Source organism: Manis javanica, chromosome 3 (assembly GCF_040802235.1).
Source record: "Manis javanica isolate MJ-LG chromosome 3, MJ_LKY, whole genome shotgun sequence".
NCBI classification, from domain to species: domain Eukaryota; kingdom Metazoa; phylum Chordata; class Mammalia; order Pholidota; family Manidae; genus Manis; species Manis javanica.
In genome coordinates, this window is record NC_133158.1 from 101,217,540 (window position 1) to 101,238,111 (window position 20,572).

At 34.9% G+C, this 20,572-nt stretch overlaps 1 protein-coding gene across 4 annotated transcripts in view; it reads left to right on the top strand.

Annotated features, from left to right (window-relative positions):
• CXADR (CXADR Ig-like cell adhesion molecule) overlaps window positions 1–20,530 on the top strand; it is a 59,188-nt gene extending 38,658 nt beyond the window's left edge. Inside the window, exons 7-9 of one of the 4 annotated variants that reach the window (XM_073231838.1) lie at window positions 1,139–1,322; window positions 6,685–6,843; window positions 20,139–20,530. In XM_073231838.1, the coding sequence (XP_073087939.1) occupies window positions 1,139–1,322; window positions 6,685–6,810 (310 nt within the window). In that variant the 3' untranslated portion in view covers window positions 6,811–6,843; window positions 20,139–20,530. Of the gene's footprint in view, window positions 1–1,138; window positions 5,365–6,667; window positions 6,844–20,138 lie in introns of those variants that run through there. The other 3 variants (XM_017642212.3, XM_017642206.3, XM_017642200.3) reach the window with 3 other exon arrangements.
• Window positions 20,531–20,572: the final 42 nt, after the last annotated feature.

A 20,572-nucleotide genomic window follows, 5' to 3' on the forward strand; every position in this document is an offset into this window, starting at 1 on the left:
ATTGTTTGAAAAGGTTAGCTTTTTACTTCTTTGCAGATTCATGCCCTGTGGCTTCTATGCCCAGCACTTGTCTCGAGGTATCTTTACCACCTGGAGGAATTATGATACTCGGTAAATTCGATATGAGGCACGAATTCTATTTAAGGGTTGTAATCTCTCAATACATTTGAAAGCTTTTATTTTCAATTTCAAGTGTTCAGATCCAGCCACCCTCTTTTGTGTCCTGCCTCCCCACCCCACCCCAGTTTTGGACCCTTTGTTAAGAACCACTGCAGCATGCTTATCTCAAGGTTGTCTGCTTTCTCTTAATGAAGTGCAGGCAAGAAGTTTTCAAAAAATGGAGCAAATGTTGACGTTATGGGAAAAAAAACTGACTATCATTAGTAACATGGGTAGTTTAGAGAACTATTGGTAATGTGATTTTATTATTTTTTTTAAATATTCTAAACCAGTAGATCTTAACTGGAAGTGCACACTGGGTTTCAGAACTTTTGAAAACATCAGACTTAAATAGCACCTAGGAAATTGACATTTGGGATCATTTGGGGTGGGGTCTGGGCACTTGTATTTTATTTTTTAAATGTACTAGAGGTAGCTCAGATGTATATTCCTTGTCTGTGCTTGGTGTGAAAGTTCTTGTGCCTAAATTCTTAGCTTTTGCAGCCTTAATCTGCTACGTTTCCAGCTAAGGTCATAGATAGATTTCATAACAAAAAGGATTTTTTTTCTTTTTTTGGGAAGCAAAATATATCTGTAGGTATTAGTGCTTTATCAACTATAAAGTGTTAATGACTCCTATATTATCTTGAATAATATTATGAATAATAGTATGAATGAACATACTAAAACATGAAAATATTTGAGGTTCTGTATTAGATATTGTAGAATAATAAATTTTTGTAAAAACCACATTTCATTATGTGTGAAGACACATAGTCTGTAAATGATAAATTTGGGACAAATACACAGTTCATGACATTGTGCCATATTGTGCTGCTTTCTTTATCACACAAACTTTTATATACTTAATGCTTAAATAAAGGGTCTTCTCACCCCTACCCATGATTCATAGGTTACATAATTAAAGGCTTCTTAGAAACTTGTTCTTTGATTTTGAATTGACATCTTTGCATTTTAGGGAAGATGTGCCTCCTCCAAAGAGCCGTACATCCACTGCCAGAAGCTACATTGGCAGCAATCACTCATCCCTGGGATCCCTGTCCCCTTCCAACATGGATGGATATTCCAAGACTCAGTACAACCAAGTACCAAGCGAAGACTTTGAACGCGCCCCCCAGAGTCCAACTGTCCCGCCTGCTAAGGTAGCTGCCCCAAACCTCAGTAGGATGGGAGCGGTGCCTGTGATGATTCCGGCACAAAGCAAGGATGGGTCTATAGTATAGAGTCGTCTGTCTGTGTTCTGCACACTTCTCTTAAATATGAAAACATGTTCTGTTCTAAATTTTGCTACCAGCCTCAAAATAATATCAGAAAGAAGGTAACTAGAAACTGTACCAACTATACTTCAAAAAGTATCGTTTGGTTATATTGAAATAGTAAAGGTATTAAAGTTACTCAAGACAAATTCACCATCTGAAAAAGATTTCCTTGAAGAGGTTGATTTGATAGGTTTGAGAGGTTTCTAAATACCAACACTTAGTTGAGATGTAGCACTTTGTATATGAAGTTACAGGTGAAGAAACTGGTGAACTTTCATGCACACCAAGTTGATACTTGAATCATCTGAAAGTAGTACCTTAAAATTTCTGCCATTATTTTTAGGTTGCTTTTTCAATTAATTTATGACCTAGCAGTCTCCCCCAAATGGGTAAAGAAACATTCATGGAAAAAATACTTACATATATTAATGTTTGTTCTTTTTATAGTTTCTTTGAAAACTCTTATGTTTTGGAATCTCTAATACAGAAAACACTACATACAGTGTTCTGGAAAACTTTAGTTTTGCTTCTGAGTCATTCATAAACCTTGTCTGTGAAATGAGTTCTTAACTGTTTAACTGATAGACTGTTACAGGCAACAGGGACATATAAGTTCTTTTATATGCTAAAAAAAGGAGCATCTCTCTTACTCACTTAGAAAACTTGCTGTCGGCTACATATAGTGATATCACCAGTGGGGCAGCCATGAGTATGGATTTTGTTGCTGAGTGCTCTGACCCCGCACCTGTGGTAGTCTTCAGAACAGTGAGAAGCCACATCGAGAACATGGTATTCTGCAGTTCTCAGCTAAACAGTGGCCCTCTACTTAAGGTGGTATTTTTCTAATAAGAAAAATTATAACTAATTTATTATTTGATTAATTACAGTTGAAATTCCCTAATTACCAGTTCTAAATTTTTTCCTTCTGGTTCAGTGGTTTTGTTTTTTGTTTTTTTTGGATGGTGTTGCATATATGTTCTGGAAACATGTAATCCTAAAGTTACCGTCCTGAGTGCGGGTTCCTGGAGGCTATGTTCTTTACAGACTCTGCATGAGGAAATACATTTTAAGCTAGTAAGTGTCCTCCATCAGTTCTGTACCTCAGACCTGGGAGGATGTGCCGTTGCTGTTGTATGGCCAGCATGTCTTTGTGTAGTTACAGAAAAATCAAGCTGAGATTTGAAGAGTTTGAGTATTAGTTTTGTGAAAGTGATTTATTCTTTAAAAAAAAAAAAGAAAGAAAGAAATGAAGGGAATAGGAGTACTTCTAACTGCCAAATGTGTTAAATGCTGTCTAGTAGAAGAAAGTGACTTTTATTGTATTTCCCTTAAGATTGTGAGGGAGTGTGGCTATAGTAGAAAGAGCCGACAGTTTCTTTATAGTAAATAAGGTCTACAATAAATTATTACTCTAGCTCTAAAACCTTTTCCCTAGATTTTAGTAGGGAGCTGGTTTCTGTTAATCTCTTTGGGTGCTGTGGTGGTTAATGCTACATTATAAATTAATGTTGGCATGAATTTATGATTAGGAAGAGTATTGTGTATACTTTTTAATAGTAAATTTAAGGTGAATATCTGTGTAATGGATTATCTATGTAATGTAGTTACACCTAATTTGGAAGCATTTTTTATATAGGTTTTTAACCTTACATAATACTGCTTTTATACTTGCATTAACATTTTCATCTGTGCCTTCTGGGTAATTTAATTTTTATTATGAATTTCTCGTGCCTATGAGCTAGCTATCACCTAAAAGGTGCTTAGAGGTGAAGGTACTGTTCCTAAAACACATCACTGTGACACCTTTCTATCCTCACTTTGACTCTTGCCTCCTCTTCTCTGTTCTTTTTGGATGCAATTTTGACTGACTGTGTTATACACAAAATTTTAAAATTTCAGAACCACCAATGCTCTTTGTTTATGATTTTACAGTGGTAGCTATTTTTGAATGCCAGATGTCTGGCCTATTTTATATGAGTAAAATTTATAAGATATTATAAGAATAAATAACAGATCACAACTTTAATAATAAAATAATTTTGGTTCTTTCTATTACCAACTTTCATACAATGACTTTGCTATCAGTCTAAGCAGAAATTACTATAAAAGGTGTACTAAGCTAGGCTTTGGCTATAAGTTAATCAGAACCACATCCAGAAGTGCTTTCCATTTAGACCTGAGATATGAGCTTGTGAAAAATCAGTTGTGTGACCTAAGAGACTACTGGGTGTAAGGTTAAAGATGGTACCTCCATTTACTGTCAGTGTAAATTTCAGTTGACCCAAAATTTATATAGTACTGACAACCTTCCAAATAAGTCTTACTGGTAAATTCAGTCAAACCAGAGATCAATGTTTGTTCTGGAATTACTCTTGGTAATCATCAAGCAAGCAGTTCAACCAAAAATAGTTATTCATTCATTGCCATTAGAAAGCCAGTCAGTCAAGGATCTCACTGCTGTCTTTGAAGCAAAACCTTTTCATTCAACTTTACACCTAAGAAACTTGACACCATCTCTTTGAGTCATACAGGATAACTTGAAAAGGATGCCATTGAATCTGTAGTTCTGTGCTTTGAATGTTTTGTTTATAGGTGTTCTTTTTCTTGTCAGCAATCTTACCAATATTCCTGTTAGAAGGAAAAAAAGACAAATCTTACTGATTACACTGAAAAATTTTTCCAGGCAAATAACTTCTTTAGATTTGTGCTATCTGCCATGAAGTTGTTATAAAGAAAACACAGCCTGACTGTTTCTTAGGGGGAGGGAGGTTAGTTGAAGAAACACAATTAGATTAGGGATTTGGAGAAATATCTGATTTTTATTAAAAAGATCATTTTTAAGATTGAGTTCTGGAAATTTGTAGCAAATAAAGGGGCAAGTAAACATTTTGATTAGTTACAAGGAAAACTCATTGCATGAAGTTGGATATCAAATTCTTTAATGTATTGATTGCTTCTTAAAATAACTGTTCTGTCTTTTTGTATGCATGTGGCATGCAAATTTGAAGTTATGTGAATGTTTAAAGTTTTTTTCTAATCTCTTCATTTCCACAGTGTTAATAGGGCTTTCAGATGCCTTTTTCCAGTGTGAACAGAAAAGTCCATATTTTATGTAGTTAATACTTTGATGTGTCATGTTAGAAGTAGTTTGTAGAAAGAGTTGGCACAATTTAACTTCAGTAGCTTGTGACATCATTATATATTATATATATGTACATATATCTTTATAATATGTCTGTGTTTACTAGTATAAATGTTCTGGGCAAGTTTTAATATTTCAAATGCCTTTGGATATTCTTACAATAAAGGCAACATGTTCTGCAGTTGGATTTTTTACTCATTGCCTATTTTGACACTAAAATGGTCCATAACTGAGCATAAATTCTACTTATAAAAGTCATAGAAGCAGAGAAGAATAATGCATTTGTGAATGGTGGTTCTGTTTACCTTGTAGATTATAACACCGGCAAGCAATTTTCTTCATGTGGCTTCTCACTGTCAGTTAAGGTCAAGTTTACAAAATACCCTGTTTTGTAATTTAAGAAGGTGTTGAGTATCAGTTGGGTTTGGTTTTGGTCATAATACTAAAAGCTCCCATCAAGGAAGAGTTCTGTGTTTTCTGCTAACTTAGTTAATGATGCAAGTGTTAAAAGAACCACAATTCATTGATTCACTTATTCTTGTCCCAACTGAACTTTTGTATTAAATACACTTATACTACTGAGAAAAAATATTTTGACACTTCACATACAAGTAGATAATTGATAGTATCAGTTTCAAAAATAATTTTATTTTTAAGGTTTCTAGCTTAAGTATCCAATGTTGCAGATTTTGAAATTTGTAAGAACAAAATTTGTTTTTAAAAACAACAACTTGCTCTAGTTTTGTGACCTGTGTACTTTTGAAATAAAATCAAGAAAGCAGTTTTCTGCCTCATGGTGTGGCTTCATTGTGCCTTTTAAAAAATGTTGGTTTTATAAAACTTCAATATGCTGTCACTCAGGGTTTCCTTTCTTCCTCCCTCTTTGCATCCTTTATTAAACAGAAGATCTTAACTGCACATGTCAATGAAAACATGTCAAATATAGACACATATTTCCCACTCCTGTGCCTTTATATGACAGTATCTAATAATATTATAATATTTGAGGTTGAAGCATTCAAAGCTCTGTGATGGTTTCACAGTATACAGTATAAACTCAAAGGAATACATGTGTATGTTTTAAATACATACACATCTAGTTAACAGTTTAAAGCTGTTTTCACTGATTTTAAAAATTGGTTTCAGAAAAAAACAGTATGGGGTAGTAATGCTCCTGTAAGAAGACATCTTGTGGAGTATTTTGTTTATACTAGGGTTTCTCAACCCCTGCACTTTTTTAACATTTGGGCTGAATAATCCTTTGCTGAGGGGAACCATCCTGTGCATGGTAGGATTTTAGCAGCATCCCTGGTCTTTCCCCACTAGATACCAGTAGCACTCTTCTTCTTTCCTGTAGATGTGACAAATCAACAGTGCCTCCAAACATTGCCCCATATCCACTCACGTAGGGGTAGATTGTCCCCAGTTGAGAACCAATGGTTTGTATTGTGAAATTTGCTATTTACGGATTAAAAGAAGAGCATAGGCATTGGAGTCAGATATGTCTTAGTACCACTTACTACTAGATGCTTTGTTTGGCTTCAGTTTCCTAGTGGTAAAAATGCAAATAAAAATACCTATGTCATAGGGGATGTTGGGTTTTAATGAGAGAATTGATAGCATAGTGAAAATTTTTTGCATTTGTGCCTGGTTGCTGGGATGCTGATAGTGATAAACAGATTTTCAAAGAATCAAGATTACAATAAAATACAGTAGGTGAAACTACTGAGTATAATTTAATGCCTTCAATTCAACCCATATTTTAACCTTTGCAGCTGTAAGAGCTGTATCATATTTCTGGTTAATGCCAAATATCTTGCCAAATAGCAAAACTGATGAAACAGATAAAATTGAGTATGAAATAATTTGTTATTAAATAAAAATGGTCTAATTTTAAGCCTAAGGCATAGTAAAATTTAATTTCTAAATGCAATAAAGGCAACAGTGAGAAAAGATCAGGAAGCCAGTCCTATGAATTCAGCTCAGTTTTCCTTTTTTCCTTGGTGATATTTCTGAAGTATAAATTAAAGGTGATATGTTGTTTGGTTACTTAAATGTTTTTTCTTAATTTGATAACTATTCATAGGAAAAAAATGTCCTAAGTTCATTGCAGAAAAAGACGGATTTGTGGAGTTAATGAAGAACCAAGGAATAAATTTCAGGACAAGGTCCTTGATCAATTTGCTTCTCATTTCACTGCTGAGCTGTGAAATTTCTAATGGAGAATGAGAGAGGTGGGAAAAGATACAGGAAACTACAGAGGTAAAACCTGATGTCAATCCCCAGCCAAGTACCAGACACTACTGGGGTCTGGGTTCTCCCTAAGGCCTTGTCCCCAAGTCCTAGTGGATTTGTCATCTTAAAATATAAATAGGATTGTGTTAAAAACCAGATCATCTTAATGTGGTATAGAAGGTCTCTCCTGGTCCATTCCATTTCTGTGTGGTTTATTTTCTCAACACCTCTGTGTGCTCCTTGATGTGATAGCCTCCTTGATAGCTAGGGGCTCATGCTTTCACACCTTTGTGAGCAGGCTGTTGCCTCAACCAGAGAGGCACTGTGTGCCCTGCAAGTGAAAGTCCAAACACTGTCTCTTTTGAGTCATTTTCCCTGATTCGCACCCCTGCCCCTCACATGCAATATTAGGGGTGCGTCTGGGCCCTCCACATTGTGTGTACAGGTCTTTTATGGCATAAAACTTTTGTGTTCTAGTTGTCCCTTCACAAGTTTGAAGCCGGATTGCCCCTCTTTCTCCTCAGTGCCTAACTGACTTGCATATTGCTCAGTAAATGTTGAATGAGTTTTCAGAAAGGAAACTATGGTACTAAGGTTGGTTGTGTCTTACATATGTGTCATATGTTCTGCAAGACAACTGGCCTGGCCTCTTCCCAAAAGTCAGTATCAAGAGGAAAAGAGTGAGTGTGGGCAAGAGGAAAGTCTACAGTTGACTTAAAAAGTTAACTGGCACAAATGTGGAATGGGGTGACCTGACTCAACAAAAACAAGCCTAATTATTATAAAGACTGGAAAAGTTGAGAAGCATTTTAGAAGTAAATTTCTAAAACCCTCCTCAGAAATTCTAACTGACTAGGTCTGAAGTCATTGACTGTTTTCTCTCCCAGGTTATTTTAATAACTACTTAAACATGGGAACCTCTTAATTGTTTGGAAAACCCTTTACATGTGACTAGTTTCTGTGCTAAATCATTCATGGTAGAATATTTTATTCTTGAGCTTCAGGAACTCAAAAATATTTGAGTACACCTTTAGTGAGCCAAAATAACACATCTTAAATATTAATTGCCTTATTTTGATAATACTAATGATATTCTTGGTATCAGAATTTAGGGAGACCTACTTGGAAAACTAAAACTCCATTTCTTAGAAGATCATTTTTGAAAAAAGATGTCAGTTATTTTCAGATTTTTAAAAATGATTAGTCTTCTGAATGACTAGTCATTTACAATTAATTTCTGTGTATAATTGTATTAGTTTGCTAGGACTTCTGTGAGTACCACAGATTGGGCACACAATAGGAATTTTTGTCTCACAGCTCTGGAGACTAGAAATCTGAGGTCAAAGTGTTGACAGGGTTGGTTCTGTCTGAGGAAAGTGTTGACAAGGTTGATTCTGTTGGGGAAGGATCTGTTCCAGGCCTTTCTCCTTGGCTTGTACATGATTGTCTTCCATCTTCACATCACCTTCCCTCTGTGTGTGTCTGTTTCTGTGTCCTGATTTCCCCTCTTTAAGAACACTAGTCATAATGGATTAGGGCCCACCCTAATAACCTCATTTTAACTAATTGAATCTTTCAACGACCCTATTTCCAAATAAGGTTACATTCTGAGATACTAGGGATTAGGGCTGCAACATAGCAATTTTGGGGCACACAATTCAACCTATAACAATAGTAATGATTAGAAATTATGGAGAAGGACTAATAAAAGACTGGAAGTTGGTGTGGAACACATGCCCAGAGAGTTTCTTTGCTTAATTTTTAGTGGTATACAACAAATATCAGCCCCTCAATAAGTATGTTAGCATAGTTATTCCATGGTTCTGTCTCCCCCTTCCCCAACCCTATGAATGTACTATATTTCAAATATGGATTGGCCATAAAACAGTTACCTTACATCTAATCACAGGATGTAGCATATGTAAGTCATTCTCTCATGTTCTTCAGTTTCTGTCCCCTGTTCTCTTCAAGAGGTGTAACTTAAAAATTTTAATTTAAAAAAAAATTTTTTCACAAGGCACAAAATTCATACGGTATAGGAGTATATAGTGAGAAGTATAGGCAGATTCTTATCTTTCCATAAATGCTCTATACATATACAGGCACGTGTGTGTGTGCATGAGTTTATCCTAAATATATATTTTAAAAGTTAATAGTGAATGGATTGGTCATGTGGAGTGAGGAATATTAGATTTTTGATAGGAGCAACTGAGTGGAAAATTATGAGATTGAGCTGGCAAAGACAGGGAGAAGCAAACTTGGAAGTAGAGAGTCCTGTGTCTGTTAGCAGCTCCACCAGTTGGCTGTAGGCAGGTGAGTCAAACCCATACCTAAGCTGAAAGCTGGGGTGGAGATGCAGATTTGGCAGTCAGAAGCAGGAAGACATATTTTAAAGACATAAGAATAGATGGACTCATCATGGCAGAGAATGTAGAGAGAAATAAAGGTAGACATTGGAGCCCTGATTCTTTGAAAGTTAAGCTAAGGAGTTCGATTTCAAACATGTTGAGTTCAAAAGTTCAGTATGTATGTAAATGGTGACGTTGAATAGATAGAGTAGTTTGGAAGTAAAGTCTCGGTGATACTGTACTCACTGTGAAGAAAGGAAATGGTCTGCCTTCGCTGTCACTGGTCAAAAGCAGCACCAGTTACATAAAATTAAATATAAATATGGTTACATATAATTCAATTTCCCTTATGTTTAGATCATCCCCAAAAGTCTAAAACATGTGTCAACCATATAATACAACTAGATTGTGGGATCATTCCACGTGTAATAGGGAAATACCAGTGGGAAACAGTGAAGAATTTCCATCTCTGTAAGCCAGAATGTCTTTAACTCATTGCATATTCTAAATCTGATTTTCATCTGACTTGATAGTGAAAAATTTTTTTTAAACTGTACAGCATTGTAACAACAGTAAGTGGATTTTAAAATATTTCACCTAAATGACATCACTATCAAAACCTTTCTATTTCTCTTCTAGCACATTTAAGTCAGTAGGACAGTTAAATTGTGGGATTTAAGTGAAACTGATGTTGGTTTTTACGCACCAGATCATTTCAACAAGGTATTATTGTGGATGCTATGATCCCTAGGCCACAATTTGAGGAACTGGGAAGGGGAAAAAAGTGATGTGGCCTTTTTAAGCCAAACATGTATGTAGTTTAAAAGTACAAAAGAGGGTGAGATCAGTCGGGAAAGAGAGAATGAGAAGAGGCCCCACATCAGCCTCTCGGGGCACAAAAGACCAAAAACAAACCATGTGGGGAATGAGGTGGTCCCTGATGACAAACTCTGGGGGAACAACTGAACCAACCCCTAGTTCAGGGGGTTGAAGCCTGAAAGAGATGTTAGGAAGCAGAAATACAGTTAGTATGTAAAACTGGCTCAGAAGAAATATTGAGTCCAAATTATATAAAAGATGAAGTGGATATGGCTTGCCTCTCCATCTCCTGCCTCCACCAGATCCCCATTGGCTCCTGGCAAGACTGATTCATAAGATCTAATTTGAAAACCATATTAGGTTATTATTTAATGCTCTTGGCCATGAAAGGAAAGAGACAGCCAGAGGGCTCCATAACTAGAGTAGAACAAAGGTTAACTTGTTTGTGGAGATGGGAAAGACTTGAGAATACTTACTGTAGGCTGTGGAGACGGGGGTGGAAAGAGGAAGGAGCCCAATGGAATGTGGTGGGATTAATTTGGAGGGCAAGGAGAATATGGCCTCGAGAACCTGAGGAGGGAAAGTGAGGTTGGGAGCAGATTTAAGAGGTTTGTGGCTGTGTGGAGGGTATGTAGTTCCACGGTCTCCCATTTCTCCATGAAGTAGAGGTGAGGTCATACAGTGGGAGGGGTTAGGATAGGTAGCTAGAAGGGAAGAAGACAGGGAAGAGGCAAAATTCAGGGCATTTGGGTGAAGAATGGGGGACAGAAGAGGCTAAGCACACAGAAATGGGACTGCAAATGCAAATGGTTCTGAGAGTACAGATGGGGTTTGGATCATGAATGTCTTATGCATAGTCAGTTTAGTGTCTGGTATTGCAGCTAAGCATAAGTGCTCATTAAAGGTGTATGAATTTATTATGTTTCACATCTGCTGCTTTTATAAAAAGAACCTTTCCCATGCGTTTACTGTTGCTTATAGAGGACTTGGGAGCATCTAACCTCAGGAAGAGAGAAAGAGGGCATGGACCATTTTAGAAGAAAACAAGAGCTCATTTGATCATGGAAGCAAGTAGATGGCCATTGCTCTGTAACTATGTTCTAGACAAGGGCTGATTACAATTCTCCACTTCTGAGTTACTTTTCTTAAAACAAGTTCGATCTCTTGCTCAAAAGTTTTCTTGGACAGCTTTTAACTTATGCAAACTCTAGCCAGGCTGTAGACGTTCACAAAGGGCTCTTTGCTATAACATACTTCATTACATACTTGCAGATACATGTATTTTTTTTCCAAAAAAAGTTTTAGACACACTTATCTATTATCTATGTGTCTACCTGTCTATGTAAACTTTGTTTTCAAAACTATGTATTACATCAAAGTAATACACTCACTTATTTAACCAGTCTCCAATTGATGACCTTTAAATTGATCCCATTTTTTTGATATAAGGAAAACTACAAGCAGTATATTTGTATTTATTTCATTTTGCATATGTGTAAATACATCTTTAAGGTAAATTTCTAGAAGGGGAGGGTACTGCATAGGGAGTATTTTGACAGCTGTTATTAAAATACCTTCTTCAGTGTTGAAGCAGATAGCAGCTTATGCTTGCATTGAGTGCTTGTCCCCCAAATCCTCACCAGTACTCCTATCCAACTTTCCAATCATTCTTCATCTCTGAGAAGAAAATTATTTCATGGTTCAAAATTCTATTTCTATTTGTTCAATCAAGTATCTTTTCCTATGTCAAAAAAATTATATTTTGACAACTGTGTTCATATGCTTTGCTCATTTCTCTTGTATTACTATTCTGCTCATTTGGAGGAGCTGTTAAATATTAATGAATTAGCCATTTGTTATATGAAATGCAGCTTTTTTTTTCTTTTGCCAGATTGTCCTTTTTCTTCGACTGTTTGTGGTCTTACCCTTGACTGACCATGTAACTCTATTCCTTCCTCAAGTGTCTTGGTTCAACCTGACTTCTCCCACCTTGAAATCGTGCCCTCAGAGGAAGCTGAGGGTCACCTACCTGTCTTTTCATGTGTTTGTCTCCTCCTTAAGCAGATGTCAGACCTCCTCACAGGTGGAGCATCTTTGTATAGAACTCTTCATAAAGTGGATTCTCAGTGATTTTTGTTGGTGATAATAATTGTAGCAGCTCTGTGTGATAATAAGCCACCACCACCATGTATCATCACTGTGTTTCTTCTTAATTTATCTTTGGTTTCTTCATGTTTCTGGACTTCTGCCCAGAGCAATTTTACAAATCAGCACAAAACTGATGAGGAAAAGGAGTTCTCTTGCACTTGAGATGAAGATGTGTCTAGATCACGTTAGGTCAGCTGTCAGACACTATCTATTTCAGTCGAACGTTAGCTGCTGGCACTGTGCTCTTCCAAGTTTGCTCAGTAGGACATTTTACTCTCACATAGTCCCAGAACCGTCAACAGTGAGGATATTTCAAGGGAACAATAGAGTGACCTTGCAATTCTGAGAGGAGAGAGTGATAGAGAAGATACCAGTTGTTGAGATGGACAACCTGTTGGAAATTCAGTCCTCCAACATTCAGCCTCCACCAGTCTTGCTGACAAGGACAGGACATTTTAGGTGTTCACAGAAACAACTGAACACAAAGTAAAATTAATTACATGAGAGGAAATGTAATCTCTACCCTGCCAACTAAAAGATTGTATAGAAGCCAACAGGGCTTTATGAACATGTTCATGTAGGTTTGATTTAAACATTTTTTGTAGTATTATGGGTAAAAGATTTGTGAATAGTTAAGTGAAGAAAATTTACATAGCAGTTCCAATTTTGTAGAAACAAAACAAAAAGCCCAAAATACTTATAGCCCATGTTATTTAGTTTAGTATCATTTTATGAACAAATCAAGATCCAGAGAAGTTTTGATTTCCCAAGTCCACATGGTTAGGAACGAAATCCAGGTCTCCTGATTCCTGGTCTGGTATTTTTCTAGGATCTTGAGTCTTTGGTATCATGGCCGAGAGAACCATATGAAAGGAAAGAAGAGAGTTACAGGGTGTGTGGCTCTTGCTCACCTTTCTTCCCCCAGCAACACCAGCCAGGGAGAAGGCCACCGGGAGGGGAGCAGACTCTGGCCTAACTGGTGCCCTCTCCCTGCTTCTATGCATAAAGCACACTGAACATCAACAGCGGCACCTCTTCTCCCAGATGGCCCTGGTGGCCCTGGAGGGTGTATGATTGACCAGAGTCCACTGTGGTTCTGAGCTTGTTTATGCTTGTTACATAGTCTAAGTAAATTGTATATATCAACTGTACTAGAGAACATATCTGAGGAAATGATTCTGCTGGTATATTGCTTCAAAAATACATTTTCACTCGACTGCAAAGAAACCAACTTTAAGTTAGGATAGATATATTATGTAGACTATGGAGATGAGAAACAGAAATAACTCATAGCAACAGACCCATATTCTAAGAAAAATTATTAACTCTACATCAAAAATTTGGTGACTTGTAAGAGTATTGATGTATTTTGGTGACTGAAAGCATATTGATGTATTATAAACATCTAAAATATCTAAGGGACATATCATATTAAATGTTTCCCACTTAAACTTTTTTGACTGGGACTCCCAATTGTGTCAGGGAGGAAGTATTTTATTGTAAACCCGCATGCCAATTCCTGTCAGATCCTGTATTTTAACTTTCTGTGCATTCCTTTCCAGATTTCACAGTATCAAGCATGACAAACGGTATTTTCAAAGTTACTTACCAAAGGACTGTATTAGCTATTAATATCAGATTTTAATTATGGTCTGTCTTATCACTGGGCAATATTAGGAAACATGAAGTCGATTTCACTTGGTAATAACTCAGATGACGAAACGATTGTATGCTTTACGTTCCATTGGAGACAGTACACTTTCATTTTCAATCAGTAATTTTTTTCTAAGCTTTTTTTAATTGAAATATCGTTGATATACAATCTTGTGTTGGTTTCAAATATACAAGTGATTCAAAAGTTATCCATATTATTAAATCCTCACCCCCTCTAGAGCAGTTACTATCTTTATCAAATTTTATTTCACTTGTTTTTTAGAAGTCTTTGATGGATGATCTGTAAGATGCAAAAACCATGTTTTCTCCACTGAATTTAGTGAAACAAAGTCAATCGCATTTTTTCTGTTGAATTTTACAGCTTCACTTACTAATGTAAGCCTAAGAATTTTATCCATTTGTTTTCCACTTGTAAATTCAAAATACTGGCAGTTCTATTACAAGATCAGCTTGTCCGTTTATTTCTGGACTTCAGAGGAATGCTCCCCTCCCCTCAACCCACTGCAAAAAAGGTGATACTTGATACATGACTGAAAAGACATTTCCAAAAGAGATCTGTAGCTTAGTATCTAACGATAAAGATCAGTTAAATCAATTAAGGCACATGCGTATCAACACAATGAAATTATTAAAAATCATGGTTTAGAAAAAAATCAATGACATAAGAAAATGTTCCACATTTTCAAATTGTGTGACCATAAAATGAATATATTTCATATCCTACAACAGTAGTGTGAGAGTATATAAAAGGTCCCTCATTTAAATATTCCTCCATCCAATAAAATAGTAACAGTGGTTATCCCTTCTGGACAGATTATAGGTGATATTAGTGATACTTTCCTGTGCTCTTTAGATGAACAATATTTAGTAACAAAAATAATTCGAATAATGTTTTGTTGTGTATGATAACTGACATAATTAAAAATTCTCCATTACCAGTGGCAATTTCTACCTGTAGGTCCATAGGAATAACTGTGATTTAAACTGCAACTACTGTTTTTCAGGGAGAATGGAGTTATTAATTGCAAAAGCAAACTTGAGGATCTTCCAAGTTGGAAAAGAATATCTAATGCCCTCTTGTGGCCAATAATTTTTACAAGATGATAATTCCTTTTCATTGAAATCCAGTGTAAACCAAGAGAAAACCAAAATACCTATTCTTTTGCTTTCTAAATGACCAAAAACAATGCTTACACACTACTGTTAACAGTTTATCTTTCCTATCTTCTATATATAGCTCCTTAAAGCATATGTCTGGAGTCACACTGCCTGGGTTTGAGCCCTGCTAGTTTGGGTCACCTGGGGCAATTGACTTGAGTACTCTGAGTTAGTTTTCTCATGTGTAAGGTGAGAAGAATATTTAGAACATACATAGGTTCATCAGCGAGTGGAAAGCACTTACGTGCAGTACCTGTCACATGAATTCTGTTTGGGTAGAAAAATGGCGCATACATGTTTGCGTACATATGAACTATAAAATGGTTAACATTATCCTGTGATAAATCTAGGCAGATTCTATTGTCCTCACTTTTTGTACCTCTTCTCACCCTTCACACACCTTTTGTAAAATTTATTAAGCAATGTATTTACCAGGTACTGAGGTGTTTTAATCATCTCATTTCATTCTATGATAAACGTATTAAGTTATTATCAACTTATGCTCCTATTTTCACACCTCACACAATATGGTGGACATCTTTCCACATCAGTAGACAGATCATTCTTTTCCTGGCCTCATGTTCCTTACATAGTATGAGTGAATTATAATCTTTCATTATGGCAAATAATGCTCCACAAGTTGTACATTAATTGTTGTACATTTGCAAACATATTTCCATAGGTTATTTTCTAGATTTATAGAATTTGCATTACTCGTTTACTACACATTAGAAGTTTTTCTGACATTGTCAAGTCACCTTCCACCAAGAATGCAAACCACATCTTTTCAATGTGTCAATTTGTTAGGTGAAAAATGGCACTTCATGGCTTCCACTTAGAGTTCCCCCATCATTAGTGTGCCATTAGCACATCTTTTGTTTTTAGCCATTTGTTTCTCTGTATTTGGATCTGCTAAATAATAACATATAGAAGTTTTTTGTATATTAAGATACATTTCTTCTAAACATTTAGTGGTTTTCTCCCTTTTAACTTTGTCTTTGAATATGCAATTTAAACTTTTTTTCAATTCCAAACCACCAATCTTCATGTCATTGTGGGGAAAATTTTCCTAAGCTAAAGTTTGTAAATATCTCTTTCCATGTTTCCTTTTAGTACTTTTTATAGTTTCACAATTTACATTTTATCTTTAATCTGTCTGGGATATATTTTTATGACTTGAAATAGGCATTTAACTTTAAAAAAGGCATAGCCAAATAGTTCACTATTTATTTTTTATTAGTGAATTATTTTCAATTTGATAAGTCATAGTCTACATACATTTAACTTGTCTCTTCACTTGTAATTGTTTCATTGGTGTATTAGTTCATTCCTGTGCTAACACTTTGTATATTGATAAATCTCATAAAAACACTCCCTGCACATTAAGAAAATTCTTGGTTATTCTTAAAAATTATTCTTCCATGTAAGCTTAAAATCAGGGTTTCAAGTTCCATTAAAATGTCATTGGGATTTTAATTATGATTTATGTTGACTTTACATAATTTGAGAAGTAAAGCTTTTAGAATAATTTAGATATATGGTATATTTTTCTAATTATTTTTGTATTGTAGCAAATTTTTACAATTTAATCTCTTGTATAGGACTCACTCCTTTCTACTGTTAAAATTTCCAGGTATTTAACATTCTTTCTTAATAATAGGGACTTTCTCCCATAAAGTACTAAATTTTTCTCGTGGAATTAATATATTTAATTGGAAACACTAGAGAGTATGTAATACTACTACTCTATTACAAGTATTTATTATTTTGGAATATTTATTTCTAGACAGTTTGATCAGCAAATAAAATGTAACCACAGTGCAATTCCTTAATTCATAAATGTAATGGATTGCCTGTGAAACATATATGCAATGTTTATTAATGGCTAAGTACAAGTACAGTATTCTATTTGCTAAAAATTAGTCTGAACTTGTCTTAAAGTGCTTTAAAAAAAAAGTTTGTCTTTTTATCCCTCCAGTTACAAAGTAATAATGCTCAGTTTAAAAATCTAAAGAAGGAAATGTACAATGTAGAAAATGAAGTTCTCTGTATCTGCCCCCTTTCCCCTATGAGAACACTATTATTAACAATTGGGTTATTTGTTTTTCCAGACAGTATTTGGCACCATCCTAGACAACATTTTTCTTCCCCACTTGGAGTATTTCACCAACTTACATGTTAGTCCATGTCATTACAAGTTGATAAACATTTTCTGTGTGCATGGCTACACAGTATTTTCCACAGTATTTTCATGAATAGATGTTCAAATTCTAACTGTTCATTCATTGGTAGCTAGCTACTTGGATTTTTACTTTTGCCATTCACAACTCTGCAATGAACAATTTTACATGGATAATAACCCCCTTGTTCATTTACATAGACAAATTTCTAGAACTACAGTTGTTTGGTCAAAGGATATGCACATTTATATTTTAAACTGCCCTTCAAAAAGTTTGTACTTATTTAAGCCTGTATTAACAGTATGTGACTGCTTCTCCACATACTCTCACCAATACTGGGCAATTTTAATCTTATGATTGTCAAAATAAATCTGCTTTAATTACCAGTTAAGTTCATACATTTGCAGTTATGACACTAAAATTATATACAGAAGCTATCCATTAAACCTCTAGCCTGGATAGAAATGGTTGCCACCTGTGTTCCCTATAGATTTTATACATATAATGTACAGATTTTGAGCCAAGCTATATCTTGGTATGTTCAAGTCCTATGAAATCAAGCAAGGTTCCTATGATTATGCTTGTAATTTACAGAAATTGTTTCTGTAGCAAGCTATTCTGTAGAAACAATAAAATTCCATACTTTTGTTTGTGCTGGTGAATTTGCTTTGGTAAGTTAGATGTGTCTCTGTTTCATTCCTTCCATTATCCTTTAAATGATGTGAAAATGCCATTAAATTGGGAGACAGGAAATGCTTTCTGCAGTGTATAGAGTGTGCACATTTCAAACAGGAATTGCATGAGACTCCTTTGTAACTAGTGTTTATGTGATAATTTCCCAGTATGATTCTATGCCATAAAGCTCCATCTATAATATAGGGATATTATTTCCCCCTCAGATCCCCAGTGTTACTGCCTCACAACTGGAATACAAACTCCAGAGAATATGAGAACATTGTATACCATGTTACATCACCAAATATTTTATAACTAAGAAAAAAAGCCTGTGTAAACTTGGACCTTACTAATATCACTAATTCTCTGTGATCTTTATTTTACCCTTGACCAATCATTAGTTTGCTTTTTGCAATTTTATAGTTCTAGCAAATAAAATGATTTAGTCACACACTTTTCAGAAATCTGTAAAAGGGAACTTCAAGACTATACTAGTTGATAATCAATATATAGTGTCTTGTATTCTCACTTGCTTAATCTAGTATTTGCATCCATTCTTTTTCTCCTCTCTTGGCTTGATACTGAACCTCATAAGTTTCAAGATTTGGTAGATTTTACAGGTAATGAGCTGGATCAAGCACCATGGAGCATGGGCTTCAGTTTGGTTTTAAGGCAGGACTTCATTTTTTAGTTTTCTGTGATCTTTAGCATTTTTAACTCCTCTGAGTCCTTAACCACACTGGAATAATAATGATAACTACCTTGTGGGGTTATTTTAAGGATTAAACACATTGTTGGCACACAGTAATAAAAATGTTAAGAATATTTTGTTACTTGTAAAATGGATAGGATGGCTACTCTGGCAAGGTAAATACACATGAAAGGTGTTTATAAGGTTTTTTTCTCTTCCTAATCATCAAATAAGAAATCACTAATAGTGATAGCTGAATAGAAGTCAATATAAATGCTTAGTGTGAAATCATAGAGGTTTGCTAAAAAAATTATATGCTGAGATAAATACTAAACTAAAAAAATAGAAATAATATAGTATTTCTTTAGTACTGATGTAATATAACTTACCAATTCATATTTTTCATTTAAAAAATGACCATGTCTGAGTTTGATCTCTAAATTTAGAGCTGTGCAGTTATGCCTACAAATATAAAATGGAGAATTAAAACCTATTATCATCATTGAGTCACAGACTATGCCTGCTTTAAACAGCCTGATTGCAACTGCTAGCTCAACTTATCCAGCCATGTTTTGTTTTCATTAGAGCAGACCTGGAGTTATCTAAAGGACATAGACTAGGAGATGTTACAAGCCCTAGAGTCCTAATTAGCATTTTAAAAGTCTGCTGAACTTTTGTGTCGCATGCTTATTAAACTGAATTTAAGACTCAGCTGCCGAGACAGATGGTTTTATTTCATTAGGAATGGATTGGAAAAGCTATATTGAGTGCTTTCTTTTACTTTAAATAAAATTTGGAACAAGGTGGGGGTTGTTTGGGTAGTCAATGAAGAGCAGAATCTTCTAATAGTCAGTCTAGTATGCAGTCAAATGCAAAATGACCAAGGCAGGCTGCCACTTAGTTGTCAGCACTAATAAGAGATGTAGATTTTATAATAATCTAATATGGAGAGAAAGGTCTGGTTACTAGGTTTGTGCCAAAAATATTTTCTTTCTGACAGTGTGGCTGTTATGCTTCTAATTTTCCCAACAAGCTTATAACTATGACACAAGCAAACTGACAGAACAAATGCTATCTGCTAACTCCACAGCAAAAATATTTGAGACTTGACACTTTTACAATTGTCCATAAATCTGCCATTATCACACAAAACTCTCTAGGACCCCTAAGGAAATAGCTAACAGTTAAAAAGTATTCTCAACCTTAAATAAAACTAATCTCCTTTGTGATGCCAGGTTAGCCTAGGAAATATGCTCATGTTTGAATTCACTATTATTTCAGGAAAAAAAGTAATATGGTTTAGACATACATGAAAAGTTGTATATGGTTTATCAAAGGTAACATTAAAACTAGAAAAGTCTCTTCAGGCTTTAAAAAACTTGCTAAAGTTCCAAACACTTTAAATTCCACATACTTTCAAACCTTTGTTTGAGCTATATATCCTTAAGATTTGTTCATTTTTCTGGTATTCTATACGTCAATAGAACTTTTACTGGGAATTCTGTTAAGTCAAATAATTCAAAGCTAGGTATTTAAGATGTGGGTGTGATGGGGAAAAGTACTGATGTTAGTTTTAAAAAATTTACCTTTGAAAAAAATCCAAATTCTTACATCTTTTTCTTTTTATAGTTGAAGTATATTTACAAGACTGATGGCATTACAGTGGTATAAATATGAAGGACTGCTGAAGAACCTGAAGTACTGTACTATTTGGCTTTATTTTACACTTCTAGTGAAGAGGTATAAACACTTTAATGTGTTGAAAACACAAGGCACAGAGATAAGAGTGGCTGTAAGGATATTTCTGCTTTATGCAATGGTATTGAACATAACAGATGTCATATCAAAATTAGGCCAAATTATTTGGCTAGGAAAATTCTCTGAATAAATGATTTTGATGGTTAAAAGATGTTTCATTATATTTCTATTTTCAATTTGCTACTACTAACAAATTTCAGTCTTTTTATATGCATATTTTGATACTGTAACCTTTGGAAAAGATATATGGTTAATAAAAAAGTTGATTTTTTTAAAGAAAAATTCTTACATTGTTTTCTTTGCTA